At 36.3% G+C, this 19,690-nt stretch overlaps 4 protein-coding genes across 4 annotated transcripts; all 4 read right to left on the bottom strand.

Moving 5' to 3' along the window:
• Positions 1-3,782: 3,782 nt before the first annotated feature.
• LOC115726618 (uncharacterized protein At3g50808-like) lies at positions 3,783-4,983 on the bottom strand. Its single transcript, XM_030656576.2, has 3 exons — positions 4,627-4,983; positions 4,210-4,437; positions 3,783-4,077 (listed from the first exon to the last, which is right to left on the bottom strand). Exons 1-3 carry the CDS (start codon positions 4,837-4,839, stop codon positions 3,922-3,924), a joined length of 597 nt encoding a protein of 198 aa, XP_030512436.2. The 5' UTR covers positions 4,840-4,983; the 3' UTR covers positions 3,783-3,921.
• A 6,616-nt stretch (positions 4,984-11,599) lies between these two features.
• On the bottom strand, positions 11,600-12,893 carry LOC125316542. Its single transcript, XM_048285140.1, has 3 exons — positions 12,547-12,893; positions 12,119-12,346; positions 11,600-11,976 (listed from the first exon to the last, which is right to left on the bottom strand). Exons 1-3 carry the CDS (start codon positions 12,757-12,759, stop codon positions 11,821-11,823), a joined length of 597 nt encoding a protein of 198 aa, XP_048141097.1. The 5' UTR covers positions 12,760-12,893; the 3' UTR covers positions 11,600-11,820.
• Positions 12,894-14,946: 2,053 nt separating this feature from the next.
• LOC115726626 lies at positions 14,947-16,250 on the bottom strand. Its single transcript, XM_030656587.2, has 3 exons — positions 15,889-16,250; positions 15,462-15,689; positions 14,947-15,330 (listed from the first exon to the last, which is right to left on the bottom strand). Exons 1-3 carry the CDS (start codon positions 16,099-16,101, stop codon positions 15,175-15,177), a joined length of 597 nt encoding a protein of 198 aa, XP_030512447.2. The 5' UTR covers positions 16,102-16,250; the 3' UTR covers positions 14,947-15,174.
• Positions 16,251-18,412: 2,162 nt separating this feature from the next.
• On the bottom strand, positions 18,413-19,303 carry LOC115726627. Its single transcript, XM_030656588.2, has 3 exons — positions 19,116-19,303; positions 18,711-18,938; positions 18,413-18,575 (listed from the first exon to the last, which is right to left on the bottom strand). Exons 1-3 carry the CDS (start codon positions 19,248-19,250, stop codon positions 18,450-18,452), a joined length of 489 nt encoding a protein of 162 aa, XP_030512448.2. The 5' UTR covers positions 19,251-19,303; the 3' UTR covers positions 18,413-18,449.
• Positions 19,304-19,690: the final 387 nt, after the last annotated feature.

The raw sequence follows: 19,690 nt of genomic DNA, 5'->3' as shown, positions 1-19,690 counted from the left end.
GTGCATATCGTATTTTTTCGCCTCCATAATTTCCCCTAACCTTTCACGAAAAATTGTTAACAATGCAATCTTTTATTAACCAAAGTGCGGCAAATTTGAGGAAAATGTCTAATTAAAATCGCAAGATTAAATAAAAAAAATCTCTAATTAAAGGTAGAGTGTGTTCAAAACTCCAAAATTTGGATGGTGCTGAAAATCAATATGTTGCATAATGTCCATACTTATATGCACTTTCTCCATCTGTGCAAAATTTACTTCGCATATTGATAATTGGGAGGACGCAGCATGTTCCTCCAAATCCGCCCGTTCCTCAGGGTTTGTGAACTTTAGTGTAAAGGGAATTGAAAATTACATGTGCAAGTGAACTCACTAATGAGGCATACGAAGCAAAATCGTCGATTGTATTTGTTAATTTGTTTTTTTGTTTCATTAGAAGAAAATAGTTATTTTGCCGAAAAGTGTCTCAATCAACGAAATATCTTTCACCAAAATTGGTTATTCTATTTTAGTAAAAGGAGACGGAGTGGCAATTCCGGATAGGAGTAGTCTCAATGAATCCCAAGAACTAATATGGTTCGTTGGAATTTAATCCAAAGGCGAAGGATAAAATACCTTTCCGAAGGTCAATCTATGATTAAATGTGATGATAAAGATACAACATTAGAACTTAATCAATGACGAAGATCTAAAAACTACAACTAAGGTACCAAGCAGAATTTAATCAACGACAAAATATTTGAAACTACAACTAAAGTACGAGGAATTCAAACATACATAAAAGATAAAATTGCGGAAAGTAGAGATAAAGATAAATTTGCTTTCATTGATTAGAGAAGCATTACAAATAGTATTATTGCGACCCTCTCAAAGGGCAAATGTACCCTCAAGGGATGGTCAATGGATTACTAAGCTAAAAATGCTTAGCTCGAGCTCTCCCAAGTCCCTATCAATTCGTGACTTAAAAAACAAAAAATCAACATGCAAAAGGAGTCACTACTAGCCTATTGAAGCTGGCTAGAAATCAAGTAAGGTGCGGGACCATACCTTACTTCTTACCAACTAGAGATTTTTTAGGTTTGGAAACTTGATTGCACTAGCTAATCAGCTAATGCCCTTTTGGTGCCTCAACTTGAATTTTCATTTTCTAAGGAGTTCATGCAGTGTTTCTATCAATTTTATTTCTAAAATTCTAATCCACTAAGTGTCCATGCAACATCTCTAATCACGCTAAGAAAATGAAAAGAACAATCAATATAAAGAAATGCGTAATTAGGTAAAAATAAAAAAGAAATGAATAAGGCACAATCAACAACCTAGCATTTGTTTCTAAGAAACAATCAAAATCCTAAGGTAAAACCCTAAAGGCTTATTCAATTTTTGAACCCAGGGTTTGCCTAAAGATGTTTACACATTTTTTTATGCTAAATCTAATGTTCATTAAAGTTCTAAACTAAGTAAATTCTAAAATAAGAATGTCTAACGGCCCAGGTTAACAAAGCTCAGACCAGACTAAGTCCGGCCCGGTTCTAAAACCTAACCCAAATTCCTGGCTAACTCTATTCAATTGCACCTGAATTCATCCGGCTCGGCCTGCTCCACTAAGCACACTTGACCCAATTCAGTCTATTTTTTGTTTCTCTTTTTTCTATTATTTATTTATCACTATTTTTTTTTTATTTTATTTTCTCTCTCTGGCTCTTCTTCTTCGGGAGTCCTCTCCCTCGAGAACTCACCGACGTCATCATTTCTGGCTTTTGACAGTTGCCGGCCAACACCTCCGGTCAACCACCACCGTTATCGCTACACTTCTGCTGCCGTTACTAAACCAACATCGTCGTTACCGAAAAGCTGCCGGTGACCACAAAAATCAACGCTGGCGATAAAATTTCGTTTTCCAATCACCTAAACTGTGGCTAAATCAAGAATCCAAACTCTATAGAATCATCCACACATAGAGGAGGGAAACAAGACCGACGAGAATGGACTTTAATCGTAGGTAGAGATATCAATATGGGTCTAAAATTCATATTTGACCAACTTTATTGAAAATGGGTCAAATATGGATAGTAAAATTCTACAAAATGGGTTATCAATGGGTTAACATAATTATATGTGGATTGTTAATGGGTTTATCTTTGAACCCATTTACGACTCATTTAGCTAGACAAGTCCACTTAGCCCAACCTAACCCATTTATCAATTTATATTTACTTGATTTTTGATTTTGATTTTCATTATTTTTAATAAGTAAAAGAAAGAGAGAAATATTAAAAAAAAATTGAAAAATATAAATATTGTTAATGTCGCTGTCCGCCACCGCCGCCCTCCGCTGCAGACTGCCGCCAACCACTACCGATTGTCAAGATAGAAAAATAAAAAAAAAAAATCAAATAAAAAATTTAATATTTAATATTAAAAATTATATTTTTAGAAAAAATAAAAATTGAAAAAAATTCATTAAATTTTTATTGCATGAAGGTGTTTTAGCAATATCATTTTTCTTAACAAATTGTTAGAAACAAATATTCCATGATTTGATTAAATATAGAAGTGTTTAAGTAATATGGGTTGGATAGACGGTGGAGTGTGGGTTGGGCCATTACATTTATACTTCTATAAAAATAGGTCAAAACGGGTTAAATGTGTTAATTTGGATCGAACCATATTCGACCTAGTCCAAACCCTATCCGATCCACCCGTTTGACATCTTCGTAGGCCATCGTTGGGGAGCAAGGTTGACTTATGATTCCCATTCATATGCTCGTTTGCGGTAGGCATCAAGATTCGAAGTATACATCATGAAACAAAAAGGAAATACAGCGAATCAGACGTAATTCATATAATCACTAGAGCAATCGAACATCAGACACGATTCTAAACACTGTCCAATAGTCGTTTTCATGAAAAGAATTTTGATTCTTCTGGACAAAGCATCGAACAGGCAATATGCAGTTTTGAACCCAATCTTTAGATCTGGATCTTATAAAGTCTTTAGCCTAAACTTGATGTACGAAGTCACAAATCAACACCAATTGTCACAGAGCAGGTTTAGGCTTCATTTGTTTTGTGGAAAATATAAAAGCTAGGTTAGTAAGACTTTTTCGTCATAGTTCGTGAGATGATATGTGTACACACTTACTTTCATTTGGTCAATTCTTTCCTTAATTTCTTTTTGAAGTATATGTTTGTATCTATATCTGCCTATGTTTATCTATTTAGGTTCTTTTGCTTCTAATTGCTTTTAATTTTCTCAATCGAGCACTCGAACTTGCATTTGATGTGGGTACGAGAATTTGACATGAACAATGCGAGCACGACGTTCATATTGCGAAATCTCATTCTCAAAGCCTGGTTGTATTTTTCATTTCGAAATTTTTAACCTCGCACATCGACTGATAATCCACAACGGAAAAATCCTTTTGACGTCATATTCTTGTCCTTCCCAATCCCAACGTACATATCTACTCCAATCAACCGAATTCGAAGTCATAGGGACATCATTAGATAAGAAAATTGTGGAAAGAGTGGAGAATAAAATTGTTTAATTTGCATTCGGTACACCGTTGAACCCTCTATGGCATACAACAATGACATCTTGGGTTCATGGTTTTTGTGTCCGGTTATACTCTTCTACCTAGTGCTTTGGAAAGTTAATACATACTTACTTTACCAAAAAAAAATTATTTAATTACCAATAATGATAATAATAATAATCACAACACTTGGCAGTCATATTCGCTCGTAGTACTAAAAGAGAGATTATTGTTGCATCAATACCAACACCAAAAACAGAAGAACAATAGTTTCACTTAACCCTATCAGGAATGTACCAAAACAATCAAAAGAAAAATCAACCATTACGTACCAAAACCAAGTAGCCCACCTCGATTTTCACTAAGTTTGCTAATTACCAATCTTCGGCTAAAATAATGGAGCTCTCCGCGGGTTTTTCTGCTTTCTCGATCGTCTCCTAAACGACTTCACATTGCTACCACTTCCCTCTGATATGGCCTCAACCTTTCTCTTTGCTTCGTTCTTCATACTTTCACTTTCATCCACCTTCATCACGGCTTCAACCTAGAATGGAAAAAGAAGAAAGAATTACCCCGTGTGATAGAACTTTGTTTGAGATCTGCGTTGCATTCAAAGTGATGCGCGATGTAGGTAGTTGAAACCCGGTTCGTTCGAAAAGATATGCTTGATCGTCACCTTGCATTCCACAGAGCAGTATTTGGCTCGCGGCGACTTGAGTTGGTATCGACAAGATTCGCATTCTGCAGCATTGCTCTGGTCGCTAGAGCGAGAGATCCCATCTCCCTCTTTATATATGACTGCAACAGGCCACCCCTTTTGATTGTATAAACGGATATCGGAAATATCCCATAACGGCTCCAAATCCTTCTTTCTGAACGACGCCACTCGAGCAATTTTATATACCTGAAAAGATCAAAACCCAAAAAGAAAAACTAAAGAGAGGCAAAGAATTCAAAATGAGGGAAACAAATTCCGGTATTTCTTGATCATGAAATGATAAACAGTAGTAGCATACTACACATTTTCGTGCATGCCGATATACCGTTACGATTAACATTGCGAAGACGATTCAAAATGAAAACTAGTTAGTACCTTTATGATGTCGTGCCCAGAAAGATCGTGTTGCTTCTTGCACTCTTTGCATAGAGCGACCATGCAGACTCTGCAGTAGAAACTGTACTCTTTGGAGGAATGAGACTCGCAAAAGTCATAGAGCTTGATGCTGGCGATCGGCCTCAACCACGGCGGAACGACGTTCTTTTGATCGTCTCCAGACAAGACCATCCTTGTGTCCTTCCCAGTCATTCTCGTGGCTTTTCTTTTCCCTCTCCCTCGCTTATTTAATCTGATAAAGAGTGGAACCCAAGAAGAAGAAAGAGAGCAGGCTGCGAAGATGTTCCTGAAATTGAGATTGAGAGAGAGGAAATGAGAGAGACTTTGCTAAAGAGCTAAAATTACTGAGGGTGAGTGAATGAACCGATCGGGTTTAAGTTTATACAGTACAAAAAAAAGGGAAAAATCAAGCAAAACAACAAAGGAAAAAGAGAGGAAAAAAAGGAATCAAATTAAACATCGGGTTTACATTTACATTTCTAGAAAAATGACGAGTATGAACATATGTTTGCGCCAATTCTCTGTTCGTTAATTTATGCTATGGTGAACAACTTTTTTCATAATTTCATTTATCAAATACAAGCGAACCCAATATAATAGTCACCATGCCATGTTGATAGTAAACACCAAAGTTATGCAAAATTGTAACTATAGTTTAGCTTTTGGTTGCGATCAACAAATAAAATAAATACGATTTGCCCGTCTTCAGACTATAAAACAAAAAATAACTATGATTTGTACTAATATATTATAGAAAAGTTCGACTAGTCCATTATAGAAGATATAGAACAAATTGTATTTGGTTATTTTCTATGATTATCATTTAGAAATAAATAATTGAAACCGTTTACAGTTAGTAGCTTGAGAAAACAGTTGTGGACCCTTGTCCTGCACCGAACACGTCAACCACCTTAAAGGGTAAAAGCTCCATTGGGGGTAAATGTGTAAATAACAAATTATGCAAGATCAAGATAGCATACTTGTTACTTCATCAATTATTTACCTGTCACGTGATAGTTTAATTCATTATCTCATAATATGCGAGCGAGTCAAAACAATAATAATTGGCTTTGTCACGATAAATATAGTATAGGTATAATTAGATATGATTGATGCAAGTTTTAATTGTACTCAATAGTCTGCCAATACAGTGTCTCTAATCCCCTTGAAAAGTATCAATTTTGGCTCGGGTCTCACTTTTTTTATTATTATTTCATAATAAAGCACCAACTTTCAGTCGATACCCAAATTTGGCCACTACCAAATTTCCGTCAAATGATGTTGTTAAAGATTCGATGTATCATTCCACGTGTATTACCTTCATGGCGTTTACTCATATGGAAATTGCTGAGAAAAACCCCTAATTGATTTTGAAGTTGACAAAACAATGCATGGTCTCTAATATCCGAGTCAATGCAATGAAATGTTATTTTGTTACACGGGGATTGAATATAGCAAGAAAGGCTCATACGATGTTTTGAGGGGCTCAAACGCTGTATGGAGCTTAGATGTTGTACGTTGAGCAGGGAGCTCGGACGTTGGAATGAAACTCAAGCTCCGAGAGAGTATTTTATATGCAATGACCAGATCATCAAGAGATATATTCAAGATGATTAGATCATCACAACAGTTAGCAAATCAAGTTGTATCGTTCTTGAAGATTTTCAATCTTAAAGATTAATCAAGGACGTGGATAAGAGAGATGAGGATGACTCACTTAATGAATAACTCTATCTACCCAAGATATTTATTGTATGGATGGTTTGATCTAACGGGAGATTCTTTCCTTTGTCAACCTCAACAGCTATGAGCTACAAGATCCTTTATATACAATATCGTTCAAATAGAAAGTTTGAAGAGTGATTCTTTGGAGATCTTGCAACGAGAAGTTGGAGATTGAAAAAGTATAAAAGGAGACCTCAAGGTTGAAGAGCAAAAAACGACGAGAGAGCATAATTCTAAATTCCAAGATCAAGAGAGCTTCATCTATTGAACAGTCTACTGAGCATTCACCAGCTCAATCTTCTGAATCCACAAGGAAAAGGAGGATGAAGATGCTTGCTCACAAGTCCACAAGACCTAGACAAAGAAGAAAACTTGGTCAGAGGTTGCTTGATAGGATCCTCAATGACTCTGAAATGGATACTGCTGAAGGATCCCTTGTTTAGATGGAACCATCATGAGTAGAAGGAAGCTGCTGCAAGAGCTGAATTGGAAAAGTTAGCTTTGGATGATGAGTCAATTAAGCAAGATATTGAGAATCTTATTAAAACAATTTGCTGAAGATGCTATTGCAGCTTAGATGGAGCAGCAAGAGAAAGAGAAGGAGGAGAAAGAGAAAAAGGAGTTAGAAAAGGAAGTAGAAAGTCCACAAGATGTGGAAGTTGAAGTCAATGAGCAATTTGATGCTCAAACTATCCTAGTTGAGGATCAAGGAACAAGTGACCAGAAGGAAATTGAGAATGATTCTTAGAAGGTAGATCAGATGCAGAAGGATGCTCAGATTGAGGGTGAGCATATTGTACATGTTGACAAAAACATTGATGTTTCAGACGATACTCCACTCAAGACAGCTTCAGATCCAAATCTGCAAGACACTTCGATATCATCAATTGAGAACCAAGCCAAGACTTGGAGGGAGTCATCTAAAGCTGATGGCGTTCAGACTAAAGATGATATGAGTGATGCTACAAACTCTGAGATGCTTAAAGAAATCATGTACAGATAAGGTGAATTGGCAAAACTGATTAAGGATATGTGGAGCCCAATACATGTGGAGATTGATGAAATGAAGGATAGAATGACCTTTGAAATTTAGAAGCTGGGAGAGATATGTCCTCATATAACAAGTTGGCCTTCATTGAGATGGAACACATGGGAAAGAAGATGGACAACATGAGAACGACAATTGATCTAAAGCTGGAACAGTTATCCAAATTCACTTTGGTCCAACTTCCTTCAGACTTGTGTCATCCACATCTACTCCAGCCCCAAATCCACCCAAATAGAACTCATTTGCATTCTCTTATTTTCTTAGATTTGATTCTGTTTTGAATGTTGAATGTTTTTGAGTTTGGATGTTGATTTTTTGCACATATGATGGTTTAATCTATGCTTTCGTACTGATGACAAAAAGGGGGAGAAGTATATTATGCCCCTTATTGTATTCCAAAAGGGAGAGGTTATGATTTGCAGCAATAAGTTCCAAGATACGATATGAAATGAACAAATATCACATAAACAAGTTCTGAGAATGATTCAGGAACAAGACATTCTGAGTATATAAGTTTTGAAGTTACACACTTATAGTTTATGCTTTGAACCTCTATAATGCTTTAAACTCGTTACTCTCTGATACAAGCTATACAGGTTCTACAGATCAAGAATGAATTAAACACTCTGAACAGAAGAAACTTGTTCTAATCTTGATACAAGTTTTACATGCTCTAATACAAGCTTTACATGTTCTACAAGTTTTTAGATGCTTTGACACAGGTTCTACAAGTTTTGAAGGCGAAACTGAATTATATTTTGAGAACGCATTCGAACAATGAATTCATCGTTATCCCAGAACTTATTTTTGCTAAGGCACTCTATGATATATTATTGCTAGCAAAATATCATTGAATAGCAAATTATAATGTTACTCATGATATTTATACAACAATTGGTATATTTGTTTGGATAGTTTTATCATTATAAAAAAGGAGGAGATTGTTGAGAAAAATCATAATTGATTTTAAAATTGACAAAAAAATCCACGATCTCTAATATCTGAGTTAATGCAATGAAATGATGTTTGCAGATTGTCCTAATGTACATTCGAATAATAAAGAATAGGTACACATGATTGAATTTGGCAAGAAAGGCTCAAATGATGTTCTGAGGGGGCTCAAAAGCGATATGGAGCTCAGGTGTTGTACGTCTAGTGGGGAGCTCAGACATTGGAATAAAGCTCAAGCTCCGAGAGAGTATTTCATGTGCAACGATCAAATTATCAAGTGATATATTCAAGATGATTACATCATCACAATGGCTAGTAAATCAAGTTGGATCGTTCTTGGAGATTCCCAATCTTGAAAATCAATCAAAGACGTGAATTAAGGGAGACGCGGATGACTCACCTAATAAAGAACTTTATCTACGAAAATCCAAGATCCTAATTGTATGGGAGGTTTGGTTAACGGGAGATTCTTTCATTTATTAACTTCAACGGTTACGAGATCCTTTGTATACAATCTTGTTCAAACGGGAAATTTGAAGAGTGATTCTATGGAGATCTTGTAACGAAAAGTTGGAGATAGAGAAATATAAAAGGAGACATCGAGGTTGAAAAGCAAAAAATAACGAGAGAGTATAATTCTAAATTTCAAGGTCAAGAGAGTTTCACATTTTTTACATACCTTTGATTCAAACACTATAATACTTAGAGAAGAACATTCGAGAGTAAGAGTGTTAGACGAGAAGTCTATTCACCAAGTTGTAACCTTTGAGCTATTCACTAGTGGAATCTAACCGATTGATTGCTATAGCGAAAATGTGGATGTAGGCTTGAACGAAGTTGAACCACTATAAACTCTATGTGCAAATTTTCTATCCCTTATTCTCTCTGTTTATATACCGTGATAGTAGAATTGTGCACGCTACTCCATCTAAGGGTATCTTAGATCTTATTAGCAAGCATCATCTAAACGAAGGTCTGAGCGTATTTGTTTATACTTGGCATTGATTCCCATTATTCCTTGAAATCACCTATTCACCTCATCTAAATGTTAACGCTAGCGCTGACAGAAATTAGGTATCGAATAAGACAAATATAAGAGATATATATATATATATATATATATATATATATATAGAGAGAGACACACACATGACATTTGCCATAGCTTTGAGCTCAAGCTCTAAGCTCGTGGTGGCCATGTCCGCTCAGCTATTCGCGATCGGCATGGCCACGAGATCTTATTGAGCCGCGAAGTTCACGACGGCCATGGTTCTGAGATGTTTTCGAACCATGGATCTTGAGGCTATTGGGGACTCTTATGCTTCGAGCACTCAGTAATGAGCGCACGAGCCTCGAGCTCACGCATGGAGAAAAATTCAAAAGGAAAAGAAATTTATCTTTTTTAGTTTAGTGATTAGGTATGTGATTTTTAGGTTAACTTTCCTACATCTTGACTAGCCTAACTCTTTAATCGATCTCATGGGTGCACTTTTACCTAGTGCATTCAAGATTTTGTTACCGCAATCCTCCGAGAAGGGTTGAACCCGAAACCACAAGAAGATGAGTAAACTCCCTGATCATAGCTCGTAAGATAATTTGTCTTGTACTTAACGTCTATTTGGTCAATTCTTTTGTTAATTTTTGTTGTTGTTGTTGCGAAAGTCAAAGTTTATATTTAAATTGTGAATTTTATCAATTAAGTCCTTGCACTCTTAATTTGTCTAATCAAGTACTTGAATTAACATAATTATTCTTTCAATTATCTCTAGCTCTAAACCTAGTTAATACTTGATTGAGTTTGACGTGTCTATTGGAGGCACTAATAATTGGACATGGAAAATTCCGACTACTGTGTTCTCGCTGAGGAATCTCACTCTTAGGGTTTGGTTGTGATTTTAATTTTGATTTTTTTTAATCTCACACTTGATTGATAGACCATAACCAAAAAAAAAAAAAAAAGTTTTTTCACGTTATTTTCTTATTCATTCCGACAACGTACGTGTCTATTTCGATAAATCGAATTTGAAGTCATGGGGATATGTCTGAAAAGTTATGCAAATTCAACGAGTTGCTTAGACATATTTAGAGATCAAGCAGTTCTTTTTTTTTTTTTTTTGGTAAAAAAGGATTAAAAAGAAAATGCACGAGTTTTTAGATTGCATCACACCTTAAGCCTCTTATCTGTGGTTTTGATAAACAGTGATGATTGGGACTGAGCTGGCTTTCAGACATTTACAAGTTTGCCCTTGTTGGAGTATTCCGCTATTAGCGCTATTAGCACTATTAGAGTCGACTCTCTCCACAAGCTTCTCAGTCATCTTTTATTTTTCAGAAGAAAAAAATCCTAATGCTATAAATAATTGAGAACGGGATGACATATTAAAATGACTATTTGCAAATGAAAATGAGAAAAATCCCAATCAAATATCGAAGAAGAGGAAAATAAAATCGTTTGATCAGCATTTCTGAGAATTTTATATCTACCTACATTTCGTTTATCGACATTAAGTACCTAGTTTCATATCGCTACGGGTCCACGCATTGATTCAAGTACTAATAGAACTTATATATATTTTACCTACAAGGTTTAGCGAGTAGCACCTACAAGGGTTAAGACCGCAATTGGCTTTTGGAAAAATTATGATGAGTTTGTATGACCCTAAAGATTATACTACCAATACTAGTAATATAAAAATAGGAAACTTTTAATCACGAAAAGTGATAGAAGTGCAATTGAATTTTAAAACTTACAAAAGTGCAACCAAATCCTAAAACTTGTTAAATTTGTACAATCGAGTCCTTTCATTAACTACGTCAATTAACAAAAATGTTGACACAGCTTTTTTTAATATTTTTCTCTCATACGCGGCAATGACGTACCTAAATATAAAAAGTAAGGCTAAAATCGTCGCTTCTCCCCCCGCACCCCCCCCTTCTTTCTCTCTCAAGCTTCTTTGCTCTCTTTTTATTTTCAGGGAAAAAAAAATGAACTTCCTTTTGCTATATAGTCAAGCTAGGCCGAGCCATGGTGTGATATAATTGTAGACGGTTTGACCCACTAAAATGGCATTCAGCAAATTGTGGAAAAAGTAGAGAATAGTATTTTTAATCCCCATTGGAAAAATTACGATGAGTTTATATGATCCCAAAGATGCCACCAATAATAATAATAACAATATCAAATAATGATGATCATCATACTTAGCGGTCTTATTCACTCGCAGAACTGAAAAAGAGATAATTGTTGCATCAATATACTTCACGTCGGAGTAAAGAACAGTAAGCTTAACGTACATGGTGGATCCGACAGCAAAAACAGAAAGATAAGAGTTTCCCAGAACCCTATTCAAGAATGTACGAAAAACATTAAAAGAAAAACTAGCCATTAAGTACCAAAACGAAGTAGCCCACCCTGATTTCCACCAAGTTTGCTAATTGCCAATCCTCAGCTAATACAATGGAGCTCTCTGCGGATTTTTCTGCTTTCTTGCTCGTTTCCTGAATGAATGTACACTGCTAGAACTCCCCTCCGATATGGTCTCTGCCTTTCTCTTTGCTTCGTTCTTCATACTTTCACTTTCCTTCATCTTCATCAGGGCTTCAACCTACAAAGGAAAAAAAGAGAAAGAATGACCCACATGTGCGAAAACGTCGTTCAAAATCATAGCACATTCAAAATGATGCATGAAGTAGGCGGATTGGAACACGGTTTTTTTTTTTTCAATGAAATATGCTCTCGGTCATCACCTTGCATTCCACGGAGCAGTATTTGGTGCTCGGCGACTTGAGCCGGTACTGGCAACATTCGCACTCCCCAGCATCGCTCTGACCGTGGGAGTGGGCGATCCCATCTCCCCTTTTGTGTATGACCACAACGAGCCACCCATTTTTATTGTACGAACATATATCATAAATATCCCACAACGGCTCCAAATCCTTCATTCTAAACGACGCCGCTCTATCAAATTTATATGCCTGAACATATAAAGACCAAAAGAGAAAAAATTTAAAAGGGGAAAAGAATTCAAAATAAGGAAAAGAAATCTCGGTTTTCCATTTTCTTGTTCGTGAAACGATAAACGAGTAGTATATTGCGCTTTTTGCGATGCACCGATAAAACAAAAGTTGTTACGATTACAATCGCGAAGAAGATTGGAAATGGAGGCTATATGTACCTTCATGACCTCATGCTTGGAAAGATCGTGTTGCGTCTTGCACTCTTTGCACATAGCGACCATACAGACTCTACAGTAGAAATTACACTCTTTGGAGGAATGAGTCTCGCAGAAGTCATAGAGCTTGATGCTCGCGATCGGCCTCAACCATGGTGGAACGACATTCTTTTGATCATCTCCAGACGAAACCATCATTATATCCTTCCCCGTCATTCTCGTGGCTTTTCTTTTCCCTCTCCCTCGCTTCTTTAATCTGATAAAGAACGGGAACCCAAGAAGAAGAAGAAGAAGGAGAGCAGGTGGCGAAGATGTTTATGAAATTGAGATTGAGAGGGGGAATGAGAGAGACTTTTGCTATAGCACTAAAATAATTGAGGTTGAATGAATAAACGGGCTGGGTTTACGCTTATATGGTAAGAAATAATGTGGCAAAATATAAAGGAAAATGAGAGGAAAAGAAGGAATCACATTAATCACCAAAGTTATGCAAGTTGGGATGATAGTTTAGTTTGGTTGCGATCTACAAATAAAATAATTACAATGCTCTGGTCTTTAGATTATAAAAAAAATTATCTGTGATTTGTAGTAATATGTCATATAACAGTTCGATTAGTCCTTATATCAGAAATTGAACAAATTGCGTTTGACTATAATTTCTGCGATTCTAATTTACAAACAACTAATTACAACCGTTTAAAGTTAGTAGCTTGAAGACAACAAACCGCACACTTCCACACCTAATAACGCAATAGTTCCGTCAGGGATAAACGTCTAAAAGCCAGCTCAGTCGCACTCCCATATCCAAGTGATTATGAAAGGGAAAAGGTTTAAAAAAGTATATGAGAAAAGAAGAATGGTCTGAAGAGAATTAATTCTACTATCGTTCGGACCCTAGCGACGAAACAAGAAACAAAAACATGTATAATGACATTAATGTCCGTTAATATATATTTGAATACATAAAACGATTTAACAGGTTTATTAGTACACAAATCCTTCCAAATTCCTTTGCATTTAGAGAGAATCGGAGTGAACTAAATTTGTGTATAAAATTGACCGAGCAAATTCTTCCGAATCACTCATAATCCGGCATAATCCTATCACTCCGTCTTTTTCCCTTCATCCAAACAAGATTATATTCGTATAACGTTTTTCCACCTAATTCCTTCTCACGAACTTACAACCCTTTTGGTACAAAAATATAATAAGATAGTAATATAATAGCTATTACGCTGTTTGGTTGAAGTACGCAATAATATTATGTTGTTTAGTTTAATTAATGGCATTAGAATTCTACGAAACCCCTAAATCAAAATGAGAGAGAATATAATACTTATCACTTTAATCATGACTCGTAAGTTTAATAACCAATTCCACATGTAATTTATGAAATAGTTAGCAATATTTTGATGATTTATGTATGTTATAATGAAAAGTTAAACACATACCAGGTGATTACACTACAATAATTTAGAGTAAATGTCATGTTGATAACCTATAATCAGGGTAATAAATAAATTTTTATGCATTATCTACTAATCAATTCAATGATTATTTATATTTTACAACTTAGCATGTAATTATGTTAAAATACACAGTATTTACTGCACAGTTCAAAGTACGAGGGCATTAAAAGTATTAGTTAAAATAACTATGATTGAGAAAACCAGTTGAAAATATAACATGTTGGATAATCGTATCTAATAGAGGGCCACTAATAGTATGATAATTAATGTATTACGCATTGTATTTAATCTGATATGTAATTGTGCATTATCAAGATAACACAATAATTATTACAACAAGTATTTACCTATCAACTAATATTCTATTCATTAATCTTACATCAGGTGATTATGTAAAAAATGATAATTGGTGTTTTCATTATTTATAACATTAAAAAGTAGTTAAGATTAATGCAAAATTTGGTTGTAATCAATCGTCTACAGCAGCACTATTAGAATTGTATTAGACCGCTTTCCACGGTTTTCATTTGCAAATATTGCGACGATACTTCGTTTTTGGCTTTTATCTATTAATAAAACAGTGACGATCCATTTTATCGGGGACAAACATGTAAATGCATAAAAGCCAGGTTAGTTAGACTTACAATTCGCCATATCCTTCCCAGTAAGGCCAGGACCCGAACCCGCAAGATAGTGACCGAACTCCTCTCTATTTGATAAGATAGTGTCTTTGCTTTAATTTCTTGGCGGTTGAGCTGGTTGTTGGCTATTTACATGTTTGTCCTTGGCGGAGTCGGCAATAGGATTGTATATCGAAAATTGTGGAAATAGTAGAGGATAAAATTGTTTAATTACCATTCGATAAATTGAGTTTATATGATCCTAATCATAATAATAATAATAATAATTCGCAGTCATATTCGCTTGTAGAACTGAACGAGAGATTATTGTTGCATCGATATACTTCATAGCAGAGTCAAGCAAAATGGAGCTTATTTCCCTACATTCGTGGTGGATCCAATACCAAAAACAGAAAAACTAAAGTTCCACTGAGCTCCATCGAGAATGCACCAAAACAACTAAAGGTAAAATTAGCCATCATGTACCAAAACAAAGTAGCCCACCCCGATTTTCACCAAGTTTGCCAATAACCAATCTTCGGCTAATAAAATGGAGCTCTCTGCGGGCTTGTCTGCTTTCTTGGTCGTTTCCTGAATGACTGGACATTGCTAGCACTCCCCTCTGGTATGGTCTCTACCGTTCTCTTCGCTTCGTTCTTCATATTTCCACTTTCATTGATCTTCATCACGGCTTCGACCTACAATGGAAAAAGAAGAAAGAATTACCACATGAGGTAAAACGTTGCTCAAATCTGCATTACATTCCAAACGACGCACGACGTAGGAAGTCCGAACTCGGTTCGCTCAAAAAGATGTGCTCGATCGTCACCTTGCACTCCACGGAGCAGTATTTGGAGCCCGACGACTTGAGCCGGTAGTGGCATGATTCGCACTCCGCAGCATCGGTCTGGTCACGAGAGCGAGTGATCCCATCTCCCTTTTTATATATGACCGCAACAAGCCACCCATTTTGATTGTACGGACAAATATCGAAAATATCCCAAAACGGCTCCAAATCCTCCATTCTGAAGGATGCCACTTTGGCAACTTTATATGCCTGAAAGAGTAAAATCCAAACAGACAAACTGAAAAGGGACAAAGAATTCAAAATGAGGAAAAGAAAACCCCAGTTTCCATTTTTCTTGATCATGGAAAGATAAAGAGCAGTAGTATACTGCGCATTTTCGCAACACACTGATAAAACAAATGCTATCATGATTACAATCGCGAAGACAATTTGAAACATAAACTAATACCTTTATGATCTCGTGCTCGGAAAGATCATGTTGCTTCTTGCACTCTTTGCACAGAGCGACCATGCAGACTCTACAGTAGAAATTGCACTCTCTGGAGGAATGATTCTTGCACAAGTCATAGAGCTTGATGCTCGCGATCGGCCTCAACCACGGCGGAACAACATTCTTTTGATCATCTCCAGACAAGACCATCGTCATATCCATCGCTGTCATTTCTGTGGCTTTTCTTTTCCTCTCTCCCTCGCGTCTTCAATCTGATAAAGAATGGAACCCAAGAAGAAGAAAGAAGAGCAGGCTGCGAAGATGTTTATGAAGTTGACATTGAGAGAGAGGAAATGAGAGAGACTTTGCTAAAGCGCTAGTGCAACTGAGGGTGAATTAACGAAGGAAAAAGAGAGGAAAAAGGTATCAAACAGATTGTGTTTGATAATCTCAGTTGCAAATAACTAATTCAAACCGTTTACGGTTAATAGCTTGAGAAAACAAACCGCACGATTCCACCACTAGAAAAGCCAGCTCAGTCATACTCCCACATAACCATATCTTAGATCGGAGATTATATCATTTTTATTTGCTTCTATCAATGATCTAGTCTATTATTTAAATAAGTATAAGAGAAAAGAAGAATGGTCTGAAGATAATTAATTATACTATTGTTGGATGCTAGCGAGGAAAAAAGAAAGAAAAACAGCATATGATGACATTAATATCCGTTTTCATACTTACATACGTACACACACATAATTAAACACGCGCGCGCGCACATATACATGAGAAATGAGAGCACACAACTAAGAAAAACGATTTAACATGTTTATTAGTACACAAATCCATCCAAATTCCTTCGCATTTAGAAAGATTTAGAGTGACCTAAAATTGCGTATAAATTGACAAGGCAAGTTCTTCTCAATCTCTTAAAGGCCGAAAAAAAAAAAAACCTCTTCTTAATCTTTTATAATCCGGCATAATCCTATCTCTTTGTCTCTTTCCCTTCATCCTAACACGATTATATTTGTAGAACGTTTTTTCACCTAATTCCTCCTTACAAACTTACAGCCCTTTTGGTGCAATAATAGAAGAATTAGACTGTAATATAATAGCTAGTACGCTATTTGGTTTAAGTAATGTGATACATCTTATGTTGTTTAATTTCATTTATGACGTATGTAATACGGGAAGGACAGGATTAGAATTCTCAAGAGTACCCTAAAATCAGAATTATAGGTATTATAGTACTTATCACTTTAACCATGACTCATAAGTTTAATAACCAGATAAATATGTGATTTATGAATACTTAGCGATATTTTGATGATTTATGTATGTTATAATGAAAAGTTAAACACATAGCATGCGATTATACTACAATAATATAGAGTAAATACCACTTTGATAACCTTCTATGAGTGTAATATATATGTATTATCTAGTAATTAGTTCTGTGATCATTATTTACATTCTATCATATGGTATGTAATTATGTTAAAATGCATATTAGTTACTACATAGTTAAAAGTACGATAGGATTAATAATGATAACAATCTAAGCATTAGTTAAATTGGATTCGATGTGTCTATTTGAGCAGGCAAGAATTCGACATGCAAAATGCTAGTGCAGTGTTGGTGTTGTGAAATTTCATCCTCAGAGCCTGGTTGTGATTTCCATTTCGAAGTTTCTAACCTCGCATCTATCGACAGTTCGTAACAGAAAAAGTTGTTTCATGTTATATTCCTGTCCATCTCAGCGTACATGTCTGTTCCAATACACCAAACTTAAAGCCATAGTCAATGACTTAAAATACCGAAAACGGATACATCCGACTCAGAAGGCCGAAGTGGGAGTGCGACTGAGTCGGCTGTTGGATACCTACATGTTTACCCGTGATGGAGTTGGCATGACATTATTATATGAAATAATTGTGGACGGTTTGACCCATTAAAATGGCATTCAGAAATTTGTGGAAAAAGTGGAGAATAATATTGTTTAATTATTCATCTTCTAGCTGTGTACTTCTGCTTTGTTGGTTCCTCTTCTTGTTTGGCCACTTGTTTGGCCTTTTTCTTTCCCCTGCTAGCTTGCTAGTCTTTTGGCTCTGGCCCCTCTCTTGGGTGTATTTTGCAACCGGTCAACGTTGAACTCTCCCTGGCACCCTATGTGCCATGTTGAGTTCATAGCTTCTGTGCCCGGTTTTTTTGTATCTAGCTTTTGAAAGATCAATACATACTTACCTTATCAAAAAAAAAAAAAATATTGTTTAATTACCACTGGAAAAATTACGATGAATTTATATGATCCCAAAAATGCCACAAATAGTAATAGTACCAATCATAATACTTGGCGGTCATATTTGCTTGTAGAACTGAAACGGAGAATTGTTGCATCAATATACTTCACGACGGAGTAAAGAAAAGTAGAGCTTAACAAGAAAAGTAGAGCTTAACATTCGTGGTGGATTCGACACCAAAAGCAGAAAAATCAGAGTTTCAACGAACCCTATTCAAGAATGTAATCAATATGTACCAATCTTCGGCTAATAAAATGGAGCTCTCTACGGGTTTTTCTACTCTCTTGGTCGTTTCGTGAATGACTTCACATCGCTAGCACTCTCCTCTGATATGGTCTCTACCTTCCTCTTTGCTTCGTTCGTCACACTTTCACTTTCATTCATCTTCATCACGGCTTCAACCTACGAAGGAAAAAAACGAGAAAGAATGACTCACATGTGAGAAAACGTCGTTCGAAATTGCGGCACATTCAAAATGATGCACGATATAGGTGGATCGAAACCCGGTTTGTTCAAAGAAATGTGCCTGATCGTCACCTTGCATTGGATGGAGCAGTATTTGGCGCTCGGAGACTTGAGCCGGTATTGGCAAGATTCGCACTCCACAACGTTGCCCTGACCGTGGCAGCAGGCGATCCCATCTCCCCTTTTGTATATAACCTCAACGAGCCGCCCGTTTCCTTTGTATGGACAGATATCGGAAGCATCCCTCAGCGACTCCAAATCCGCCAGTCTGAACGACGCCACTTCATTAACTTTATATGCCTAAAAAGCTGAAGACCCAAAAAGAGGCAAAGATTTCAAAATGAGGAAAAGAAATCCTGACTTTCCGTTTTCTTGATCATGAAGAGAAAAAGAGTAGCAGTAAATTGCGCATTTTCGTGACACCCCGATAAAATGAATGTTGTTACGATTACGATCCGAAATGGAAACTATATGTACCCTTATGATCTCGTGCTCGAAAATATCGTGTTGCTTCTTGCACTCTTTGCACAGAGCGAACATGCATACTCTACAGTAAAAATTGCACTCCTCGGAGGAATGAGTCTCGCACAAGCCATAGAGCTGGATGCTCATAATCGGCCTCAACCACGGCGGAACGGTGTTCTTTTGATCGTCTCCAGACGAGACCTTCGGTGTCATTTTCGTGGCTTTTCTTTTCCTTCTCCCTCGCTTCTTTAATCTGGTAGGGAATGGAACCGAAGAAGAAGGAAGAGAGCAGCTGCGAAGATGTTTATGAAATTGAGATTGAGAGAGGAAATGAGAGAGACTCTTACTAAAACGCTAAAATAGTTGAGGCTGAATGAATGAACCGGCTGGGTTTCAGTTTATATAGTGAAAAAAAAAAAAAAAAATCCAAGCAAAAAATAAAGGAAAAATGGAGGAAAAAAAAGGAATCAAATTAAACGTCCTGTTTAAGCTTATATTTCTCGAAAAGTGATGCATATAAACGAAAGATTTATGACAATTATGTATTCGCTAATCTACGTCTCTCTAAACAACTGGGAAAACACGAA

This window comes from Rhodamnia argentea, chromosome 9 (assembly GCF_020921035.1).
Source record: "Rhodamnia argentea isolate NSW1041297 chromosome 9, ASM2092103v1, whole genome shotgun sequence".
In the NCBI taxonomy this organism is placed as follows: Eukaryota; Viridiplantae; Streptophyta; class Magnoliopsida; order Myrtales; family Myrtaceae; genus Rhodamnia; species Rhodamnia argentea.
The sequence above is the reverse complement of the archived record's forward strand: the minus strand, read 5'-3'. Positions and strand labels throughout refer to the sequence as shown.

Bases quoted from the DNA above. Each gene is read 5' to 3' on its own strand.
- LOC115726626 (XM_030656587.2), bottom strand. From the start codon at position 16,101: ATGACAGCGATGGATATGACGATGGTCTTGTCTGGAGATGATCAAAAG. The intron at 15,690-15,888 runs GTATTAGTTTAT...TTACTCTTTCAG, and splicing joins CCGAGCACGAGATCATAAAG to GCATATAAAGTTGCCAAAGT. The intron at 15,331-15,461 runs GTGACGATCGAG...TTTCCATTGTAG, and splicing joins ACTGCTCCGTGGAGTGCAAG to GTCGAAGCCGTGATGAAGAT.
- LOC125316542 (XM_048285140.1), bottom strand. From the start codon at position 12,759: ATGACGGGGAAGGATATAATGATGGTTTCGTCTGGAGATGATCAAAAG. The intron at 12,347-12,546 runs GTACATATAGCC...TTATATGTTCAG, and splicing joins CCAAGCATGAGGTCATGAAG to GCATATAAATTTGATAGAGC. The intron at 11,977-12,118 runs GTGATGACCGAG...TTTCCTTTGTAG, and splicing joins ACTGCTCCGTGGAATGCAAG to GTTGAAGCCCTGATGAAGAT.
- LOC115726618 (XM_030656576.2), bottom strand. From the start codon at position 4,839: ATGACTGGGAAGGACACAAGGATGGTCTTGTCTGGAGACGATCAAAAG. The intron at 4,438-4,626 runs GTACTAACTAGT...TGATCTTTTCAG, and splicing joins CTGGGCACGACATCATAAAG to GTATATAAAATTGCTCGAGT. The intron at 4,078-4,209 runs GTGACGATCAAG...TTTCCATTCTAG, and splicing joins ACTGCTCTGTGGAATGCAAG to GTTGAAGCCGTGATGAAGGT.
- LOC115726627 (XM_030656588.2), bottom strand. From the start codon at position 19,250: ATGAGCATCCAGCTCTATGGCTTGTGCGAGACTCATTCCTCCGAGGAG. The intron at 18,939-19,115 runs GTACATATAGTT...TCAGCTTTTTAG, and splicing joins TCGAGCACGAGATCATAAGG to GCATATAAAGTTAATGAAGT. The intron at 18,576-18,710 runs GTGACGATCAGG...TTTCCTTCGTAG, and splicing joins ACTGCTCCATCCAATGCAAG to GTTGAAGCCGTGATGAAGAT.